General features: G+C 55.8%; 1 protein-coding gene and 1 long non-coding RNA gene across 8 annotated transcripts in view; one reads left to right on the forward strand and one right to left on the reverse strand.

Annotated features, from left to right (window-relative positions):
• ATG13 (autophagy related 13) overlaps nt 1-8,941 on the forward strand; it is a 36,848-nt gene extending 27,907 nt beyond the window's left edge. For 5 of the 7 annotated variants that reach the window (XM_045825256.1, XM_045825254.1, XM_045825255.1 and 2 more), the window contains 7 exons: nt 41-151; nt 551-687; nt 2,824-2,938; nt 3,503-3,580; nt 3,769-3,885; nt 4,426-4,554; nt 6,671-8,941. In XM_045825256.1, the coding sequence (XP_045681212.1) occupies nt 41-151; nt 551-687; nt 2,824-2,938; nt 3,503-3,580; nt 3,769-3,885; nt 4,426-4,554; nt 6,671-6,748 (765 nt within the window). In that variant the 3' untranslated portion in view covers nt 6,749-8,941. The remainder of the gene's footprint in view (nt 1-40; nt 152-550; nt 688-2,823; nt 2,939-3,502; nt 3,581-3,768; nt 3,886-4,425; nt 4,555-6,670) is intronic. The other 2 variants (XM_045825257.1, XM_045825259.1) reach the window with 2 other exon arrangements.
• On the reverse strand, nt 5,940-7,019 carry LOC123809982. Its single transcript, XR_006784165.1, has 2 exons — nt 6,906-7,019; nt 5,940-6,209 (listed from the first exon to the last, which is right to left on the reverse strand). It is a non-coding gene; the product is annotated as an uncharacterized LOC123809982 (long non-coding RNA).
• Nucleotides 8,942-9,539: the final 598 nt, after the last annotated feature.

A 9,539-nucleotide genomic window follows, 5' to 3' on the forward strand; every position in this document is an offset into this window, starting at 1 on the left:
CCTCCTCTCCTCTGCCCCTCTCTGTTTTTCTCTTGCTTAGCTCTCAAGCTCTCGCCTTTCCTATCAGCCTGCTGCTCTGGGCGTTGGATCAGCTGACCTGGCTTACCCAGTAGTGTTTGCTGCTGGCTTAAACACCACACATCCTCACCAGGTATCTTTGAAGACCGGAGGAGCCTGGGGGGGCCTGCGCTGCCTCCCTGCCCTGAGGCAGCAGAGGCGCCTCTGGAGATGCTAGTTTCATTTAAGTGTTTGGAAGCGGAGCTCTTCGGTGAGTTTGGAGAACTAGCATGACTCGGAGAGGAAGGAGCCCCTTAAACTTCTGAAGGGAAAGAGGTGCTTCCCGAGTGTTTGTCCCCCTTTCCTTCTGGAGTCATCGCCATGCATGTCTCCCATTAACTGAGTCCCAGAGAGAACAAAGAGCCGAGGCTTCCTGCTCACTAGATGGCAGCACTGGTGATGGACGCCGTCCAAAGCATCATGCTAGTAGGCTGAAGGGCGTTCTGCCTGAGGCTGCCATGATTCACTGTGTTTTTTTCTTTTTTCCCTAAAGCTAATGGTTCCTGGAAAGGAAGGTGGGGTGCCCCTTGCTCCCAACCAGCCTGCCCACGGCGCCCAGGCTGATCAGGAGAGAGTGGCAACCTACACCCCTTCTGACGCGGCCCACTGCGCTGCCACGCCTTCTAGCAGGTGAGTCCACGGCCTGGCTCTGCTGCTGCTTGGGACCGCCAGGGCCTGCCCTGCCTGACACGGCCTTATTCGGTATTGGTGAAGACGCTCTCCGCCTTGGCTCAGGCTTGGTGTTTGCGCTCCAAATGTGCAAGCCTTTAAGTTTCTGATAAGAATCTCCCATTGCGGCTGGTATGTAAGGAAGCCGACCCCCACGGCTTCCCTGCTGACAGCAAACAGCAGGGTTTGGCTTTTACCTCCCTCGTGCAGGAAAAGTAAGTCAGATGTTTTCCTTTTACCCCAAGACTTACTCCCTTGGAGTGGGCCCTCCTTGTCTCCTGAGGACCAGAACGGGGCACTCACCGTGAGGTCTGAAGCCGCAGCGGATCTGTGATAGTAGTCAGGGTTGGTGTCTTCCTTCTGCTATGCCAGTGCCTCATGCAGAGTCTTTAGAAAAAACTATTTTTTTCTCATTAAAATTTTTAAAAAAAATTTGTCTTTTTTGGCTGCAGAAGTGATACGTTCTGTGAAATTTAAATTATAAAGACATTTTTTAGGTAGAAAATGAAAGTTCCCATAATCCCACCCTGCAAAAATCACAACTGTTACCTCCTTTTAAAAGACAGAGGATCTCAGAAGGATTAAGTAGTTTGAGAGCAGTGAGCTCACAGAAGGGCCGGGCGCGAGCCCCGCTCCTCGCTTTCTGTCCAAGCTCACTCTTCCCAGCGCACTCGGCGTTCCCCGGGGGAGGCTGAGGCTGTCTCCGTCTGACCTGCCCTCCCCCGACTGGAAGGCCCCCAGAGGTGATGACGTGATCGCCCTGCCACATCCTAATGAACTTCTGGATGGTAGAAATTCCTGGGGTTTGGGGTTTTGCTTTTTCATTCCCACAGTGGAGTGGTGGGAGGGGAATTGTTTGGAAAATGAAATGTTTGTGGCATCCATCAGGAAAAATAAGCACTCTCATTCCTGCCTTCCCAGACTTTCATCCTCTTACCCCCCGCCCCATCATTAGATGAGGAAGAGCCTGTTAGTCAGCTCAAACGCTAGTTTTCTGAGCCTCAGCTCTTGCGGCAGGTCCAGGAGGAGCTGAAGGCAGAGGACCCTGAGTAGGAGGTTCTTACATGCAGGTGCTCAGCGCTCGGGCCTCGCTGCGGTGCGGGTCCTCCCTGCTGGCTGGAGTCCAGAGGCCACTTGGAGTTCACAGCCCCCCTCCCCAGCTTAAGCCCCTGCTTTTGGCCAGAGGGGTTTTTCTGTCCCCTGCTGCTCCCAGGGTGGGGACCACTGGTCTGGCACCCACCGTACAGGGCCCTGCTTCTGCTGCTTGGAGCCCTCCTGCCATCCAGGACTCGGCATCGGTCTGGAGGGCTGGACCGGGGTCAGCAGGAACCACCAGATGGAGTATGCTATTGACAGGCCCTGCTGAACAGGGGGGTGACCGGGGATGAGGGGAGGGGACGCAGTGCGGAGTTCAGAGAACCTCAGCCCAGGGGGTCAGCCTCCAGTGGAGGAAGCTCTGGCTATCTAGAGGGTCGGGTTTGGGACTCCTGACTTGGCATAATGGCACTATTCCCTATGAGGTAAGGCTTGAATTTAATATTGTACTGTAAACTACATTGTCTTATGTCATGTTTAGTTAACTCAGCAAAACAAGAATAAGGAGATGGAGAACAGCTAAAATCTTGAGTCTGTCTCTGTAATTAATATTTAAATTACAGTCTATGGGAGCTGCTTTTCTATGTGTACAATTGCTCTGTGCGTGGTAACTGAAGCTACTTGGTGTTTCGTATAAGCTTTAAACCAGGGGCGTCGCTCCTTTTCTCGTCCTTTTTCTCGGGGCCACCCATTAAATACATTGTGACACATAATCACAAGAAAATCTCATAATGTTTTGAGTAAACTTACAATTTTGTGCCGGGCCACATTCCCAGCCATTGGACGCCCCTGATTTAAACAGTTGTAACACTGGATTTCACTCACACGTGCCCTCAACTCACACGGGAGGGTGCCAGTGGCAGCAGCCAGGCTGCACACCGCCGTCTCCCAGGGGGTGACTCCGCCCTAGGCTGCAGCCCCAGCAGGGGGTGGATTTATGGGGAACCAGGTAGGCTCTGCTGCAGTTTGAGACTGAGTATCGACATTACCTTTCTTCCCCAGCGAGGGTACCGAAACTGTGTCCAACAGCAGCGAGGGGCGGGCCTCTCCCCACGATGTCTTGGAAACCATCTTTGCCCGAAAAGTGGGGGCTTTTGTCAACAAACCCATCAACCAGGTGATTTTTCTGCCTCTGCCACCTGTGAGTCACGTCAGGGTGAGGCCTTACCGACAGGTCTGTTAACCTGGGGTCTGCGTAGCCACTGACACCGCCTGCACATTGTATACGTGCATGGTGGGTTTTCTGTGAAGAGGGTTCGTAACCCGTGACGCCCCTCCAGGAAGAGCTGAGAACTGTTCTGTGATCTGCCAAGCCCCCCACGGTAGCGAGAGGCTAGGCACCGCCGAGTGCGCGCAGTGCCCGACGCGCTGTTGCCCCGGCCTGACTCCAAACAGGAAGCTCCTCCTCGGCTCAGCCAGTGGACAGTCGTTACTGGGTTACTGTGGGCCGAGCTTCCAAAGCTGCATGTCTGGGGTCTTGGGGAGCCCTAGCCCCTGTTTGTGCTGTAGGCCCGTGATGGGAGGCGGTGGAAATTGGAGGGTCTCCACCAGAGGAGCCTGAGGGGCAGTGTGGTCAGCCGGGGTGTGAACTTGCTGGGCTCCCAGGCTCCCGGCAGCGTCTACAGAAGCATGTGAGCTGGGGGAAGGGCAGGGACTAACGCTTTCTTCTGTGACTCTTAAGGTGACCTTGACGAGTTTGGACATACCCTTTGCTATGTTTGCTCCCAAGAATTTAGAGCTGGAGGATGTCGACCCCATGGTGAGTCGAAAGTTCCCAGTGACACAGTGCCTGTGCCTCCTGGGCACGTCCCTGCCCCTCCGCAGACCGTTAGCCGTGCCCGGCTGCTGAGGGACTTGCAGCCAGGGTCGGGTCCCTCGCAAACCCTCCACTGTGAACAGTCCCTGCCCCGGGGCACAGAACCCTTCCTCTGCCTTGCCCTGCACCAGGTGAACCCTCCGGACTCCCCAGGGACGGGGTCCCCACTCCAAGGCAGCCTGCACTCCGAGGGCTCCAGTGGGGGCAGCAGCGGCCACACCCACGACGACTTCGTCATGGTGGACTTCGTAAGTGGCTGTCTCCTCCCCTGACTTTGCCGCCCTGGGGGACGTGAACCTAGAGGCATCCGTTGCACTCAGAGGGGATCTCCTTCCCAGGGCCAGCAGGGCCAGTACAGGCAGACGGGGTGGGACCGGCGGGCGCCTGCCTGGCTGGGCAGTGCACGTGGGGAGCCTGCCCTCAGAGCCTGCTTGGGCAGACGCTTGGAGGCCATGGACAATAAGGCATTTTGCGCCGTGTCTTTGGCTGACATTGCTGATGCAGTTCAGCTCTAGGTGGGGATTTTCCAGTAGGGTCTGTTCACGCTCGAGTGGATTGTGCTGTGCTAAGGAAAGGAGTTTGCAGGAGGAAGAGGCGTGTTCTCAGCAGGGTTAGAATTCAGCTGCCCAGAACAGAAAGGGTGCGGCTTGTCGTGCAGGTTGTCTTCCTCAGACAAGCCTGGCGCAGCCCTCTCTGTGATGACCGCTGGGAGGGAGCAGGGCTCTCCGGCTCTGATTTTCCTCAGCGGTCCGTGGTCAGCTAACCTGCGTCTGGTCTTGTTTTTGAAGAAACCGGCCTTTTCTAAGGATGACATTCTTCCGATGGACCTGGGGACCTTCTATCGTGAATTTCAGAACCCCCCTCAGCTGAGCAGCCTCTCCATAGATATCGGGGCACAGTCCATGGCTGAGGACTTGGTATGGAAACCCCTCCCCCACCCACCTTGTCCTCTGACCTCCCTTTCCCTTTTGATGTCATTCCTGCTCCGCGGACACAGAAGTTTCAGTTACTCCCCCAACACCACACCTCCCATCTTCCCTGGGACGGGAAGGAGACACTTTTAGACCATTGTCTGTCTTTTGATTCCACTGGACATTTGCATTTTGCCCAGCAGTCCTTATCTTGAATTTGCTTGCGCTCACTTCCTCCTTTTGCACACGGTCAGCATTTCTTACACACTCATGTTGGTGCCTGATGTCTTCTACTGGCTGATGCCACTAAGCCAAGCTGCTCCAACCGCTCTCACATGCAGCCGTTCAGCTTGCCAGGCTGGTGCCAGCTGCCCAGGGGAGCAGAGCCCTGAGGCCACTGAGCACCTGAGCATCGGCATTCCGGCCCTTTCCCTGGGGAGGCCATTGCCTCAGCTGTACTTAACTGCTTGTGTTTGGGGCGCTGTCCTGACACTGATGACGATTACCACTCTCCCCCAGGGTGGTCTCTATTTCCTGCCTCTGAGCGGCAGAGGGGTGCCCTGAACAGCCCCAAAAGTCAGGGTGTCCCATGTCACAGGATGTCAGGGTCCCTCTGCCTGAAGTGGAGGTATCACCTCCTACATTGAAATTAAAGGAGTGGCTCTAGGAACAGGATTCTAGGAACAGCTGCCCTTGACTTGGCTTTAAACAAAAATGCATGCTCAGTAACATTAATAGCACAGCAATAATGTCATTATTACTAGCATTTATTGAGGCTTTTATATGTGCCAAGCACTTTTCTAAGTGCTCTACGTGATTTTTCAACAACCCCTAGGGGAAGGGTTTCTTGCTACCCCGGGTCACAGACCAGAAAACTGGCACTGGGAACAAACAAGTTGCCATAGTCACGCCCAATCTGCAAAACAGAGCTTTGGCTTCTGACTTCAGGCTTTTAACCACTGATACCGCCCCGCCCCACCCTCTGACTGAAAATGTGGCTGGAAGGAGCTGCGGCAGAAGGTGCTGCGGCCAGTCCCAGCTGGTAGGCTGCCCGGTGCGACTGGGCCACTCTGTGAGCTCTGCAGCGGGGGGGTCGGTTGTCCCACCTCTTTCGGATACCTGGTGCCTCTCTGGAAATCTGTGACAGTTTAAACCAGGGGTGTCCAAGCTTTTGGCGTCTCTGGACCAGGCCACACCGGAAGAAGAGATGCCGGGCCACACATTTAGTACATTGCCACACGTAATTACAAAAAAAAAATCTCATAACATTTTAAGTAAATTTACAATTTTGTGTTGGGCTGCATTCCTAGCCATCCTGGGCTGCAGATTGGACACCCTGCAACTTTAAACACCTCATATGCAAATTATTCAGTGGAGACCAAGGGATTAGGGTCAGATTTTTTAATAGTTGATAACTGAGGGCAGTTAAACTTAATTTCTTACAGTTCTGTTTTCTTTTTTATTCTCTCACCCCCTATCGCCCTGCCCCTCCTTCACTGGTATCAAGATGCAGATTGCTAGGCCTCACCACAGACGTGCCGAGTCAGGATCTGTCAGGGGTGTGGTTGGGACTGCTTGTTCACGGGCCTCCCAGGGGGTCCTGGTGCCCAGCACCGGGTGTGAAGAAATCTTCTATTGTTTTTTTGTTTGTTTGTTTGTTTCTAGAGAGGGAAGGGAGGGAGATAGGGAGAGAGAGAGAAACATCAATGTGGGGTTGCTGAGGGTTATAACCTGCAACCCAGGCATGTACCCTGGCTGGGAATTGAACCTGTGACACTTTGGTTTGTAGCCCGCGCTCAATCCACTGAGCTACGCCAGCCAGGGCTAAGAAATCTTCTATTGTTGGTGTGGTCCTTTTCTATCTCATTAAGTGTGGGGGCCACTTGGATTCCCCAGGCTACCCTGTTAAACCCCTTCTCCAGCCCCCACAAAACCCCGAAGCCCTCTCTCCACTGCCTGCTCAGCTGCCCCGCACTCTCCCGCTCTCCCAGCCCGGCACTGCTGAGCTGAGCTCTTGCTGTGCTCTCTTCTGTGTTCAGGCCAGGGTGGCTGGGTGGCGGGGTGGCTGCCGCTTCGAGACCCTGCCCTAATGAGCAACTCTTTTTCTCCCCTCCTGGTACAGGACTCACTCCCAGAGAAGCTGGCTGTGCACGAGAAGAACGTCCGAGAATTCGATGCCTTTGTAGAAACCCTGCAGTAAAAGTTGGCACCCTCTAGTACCAGCAACAGCCCCCTTTTGTGGTCCCAAGAGACAGAGAGCCTCCCACTCATCAGCTGCTCCCGCCCCTCGTCCTGCTCCAAGTCAGGTAGAGGGAGGCTGGTTTCCCCCATGGGGACCCAGAAGTCCCTGCTCTCACCTCCTGGATTCTCCATGGCAGCAATCAGGCCCAGTTAGAGCATCTGAAAGGGCTCACCCTCTGGCCTTGGAGATGGGGAGACCCTTGGCAACAAAGGGGCCTCTGGCGGGGCCCGTCAGCAGCTGCTCCAGTGAGGCTGTCATCCCTCCTTCCCGCTGCCGGGCCCTCTTCCCCAGGTCTGCCCTGCAGCTGGCCCCTCTTCCGCCCGCCTGCCTGCCCGCCTGCTATTGCCACCAAACCATTCGACATTCTAGCTGGTGGCCCGGAGACTCGCGTGGAGGCAGAAAGAGGAAGGAGAGGTTGTGGGAGGAAGAAGGAAGTGCTTCTTCAGGCTCTTTGTCGTCTCCTTCAGTTCTGTATCTTCTTCCTCTCTCCCCACCTTTGCCCCTGTGCCTGTATTTTCGGCAATATGATGCCATCTGCCCAAGATGAGAACTCCAAAGTCAGCCATTCCCACCCTTCACGGCTGTGCTAGCCCCCCCTTAACAGAAGGTCTGAGCAGCCCCGGCGGCTGCCAGTGTGCAGCCCCTCAGCCACGCAGGCTCCGCCCTGTGTCTCCGGGCCTGGGGGCCACAGCAGAGGCTCTTCTCGTCTCCTCCCTCCCCCATTGCCGCTCCTTGGTTGTAGGACATGGTAAATATTTATTACTTTCAAAGACAGATATTTTATAGAGAAAATATGTTTCAGGTGAGGTGTTTTCACTTGGGGAAGGTGATGGGCCTCTTCCTGGGGCAGGGCCTCCGCCTGCGGAGGTTCCTCAGGTTCCAGGTTGCTGCTCTGGGGATCTTCCTCCCCGTGTGCTTTAGGTGGGAGCCCGCACAGGGCTGGCGAGGGCCACAGGGCCTCCCAGGCTTGCTGCGTTTGAACTGACAACAGGCTTTACCTTGGACGCCTCTGTTCCTGGTGAGAGCCTTGGATCTCTCTCGGCTTCTGCAGTGACTGGCAGCCTAGGAAGCCCTGGGTGCTAAACGTGGCGACTCCCTAGCGTTGTGCCGCACGTGGTGCCCACCGGTGAGCCCAGGGAAGCCCAGGCGGGCCCCTCCTTCTGGGGTACTTGTTCCTGTTTCTCAGGGCTGGGTCGTGGGCCCTTTCCTCCTTTCGCCTGGGCCTGGCCATCACCTTCCTCTAACCCCAGGGTCTCTGCTGCCCTGAGGTTTACTGGGTGTATTGGTTCCTTGTTGAGAAGCTGAAGCTGGGGATATGATCGACCTAACCCCTCGGGTGTTGTTACTTGAGTAAGTCAGGTGCCTGGCCTAGCCTCACCCCCCTATGCCATCTGTCGCTCTCCCAGCCTGTTGGTCGTCCTGGGCATGGAGACCTGGGCCCGCCCCCTTTCCTCCGGTCCACCTGGGGTATTCATGGGGCGCAGCTGTTCTGCAGTGGAGCACGTGGCCCTCAACTGCTTGTTAGTAAATGCATGTGACATCGTTCCCACCTGCAAGGCTGATCTCTGAGGGCTTGAGTGGGCTCTCGCACTGTCTCCATTAGCCTGAGCCCTGCCCCTGTGCGTGTGCTCCACTGCCAGAGAAATGTTCCCAGCAGTGTCCACCTGGCCCTCCGGTCTTCTGGCCAGAGCACACCCACACCGGCTGAACCGATCAGGTGTGCCCCCAGGCGCCAGCACTGAGAAGAGTGAGGCCCACTGCGGGTCACTAATCGTCCCCCACCAGCTCCAGTGTCCCAGCCACTGCCCTCCTTTTAAGGCCAAGCATGGAAAGGCCTGTTTGTGTTAGCCGTTGTCCTCTTCGACTTCTGGCAGTTGGCCTGTGCAGGCGGCAGCCTGTCTCCAGGACCCCAGCAGCCAGAGGCCAGGTAGGCTGAGCCTGGGAGGAGCACAGCAGTTGTCAAGGCTGGCCCTTGCCCCTCAGCCCTGGACAATGAAAGGTGTGAGCTCCAGACTGACCCCAGCATGGGGCTGGGAGTGGCCATCTGTCTCCAGGTGGCAGAGCCCCTCCCCTCTTCTGCCTACCTTGTTTGGAAATACTGTTATACTTTAAAATGTATTCAAGAGATTTCCAATAAATTCTTTTTCTGTACTTTACAGCTTTCTGTCCTGCATTTGTCTAAAATCCCAGCCCACTGCCTCCCAGTTCTGTGCAGACATGGGGCGCCGTTGGGCGCCGAGGAAGGGGAAGAGCCATGCAGCGCGCAGCAGGGCGGGGCTTCCGAGGCCTGGGGCTGGTCAGGCAACCTGTGCCTCATTTCCCTGGGCCGTAATGTACCTATTTCAGGGGCTTTCATGTGAATGTTCAGTGAGATGATGTGTATGAGGTAGATGTACCTGTGTAGGAGCTTAAAACAAAATCGCCATTAGCAGCTCCCTACTCCCCCTACGCCACAGGGCTCCCCCTTCAGCCGGGCCCGGAGGCCACGGAAGGCCTTCCACTCAGGGAAAGACCCAGGTCTCTGCCGTGTGTGTGTGTGTGTGTGTGTAGGGTGGGGCTCCCCAGGTTGCCTGGGATCTGTTTGCCGTTGGCATGAGGGGTTGTGGCTGAACACACCAGATTGAAGGGGAGGGGTTGAGTGAGTAGCAGGAAGTCAAGGACATGTGCCGGTTCGTGTAGCTGCCCAGGGTACTGGCGTGGTCTCCAGGGAGTCCAGAAAGTAGGAAGAGCCTGCGGGATTAGCCTGGGC

This window comes from Phyllostomus hastatus, unplaced genomic scaffold (genome assembly GCF_019186645.2).
Source record: "Phyllostomus hastatus isolate PE091 unplaced genomic scaffold, TTU_PhHast_1.1 phas_scaffold_585, whole genome shotgun sequence".
NCBI lineage: Eukaryota > Metazoa > Chordata > Mammalia > Chiroptera > Phyllostomidae > Phyllostomus > Phyllostomus hastatus.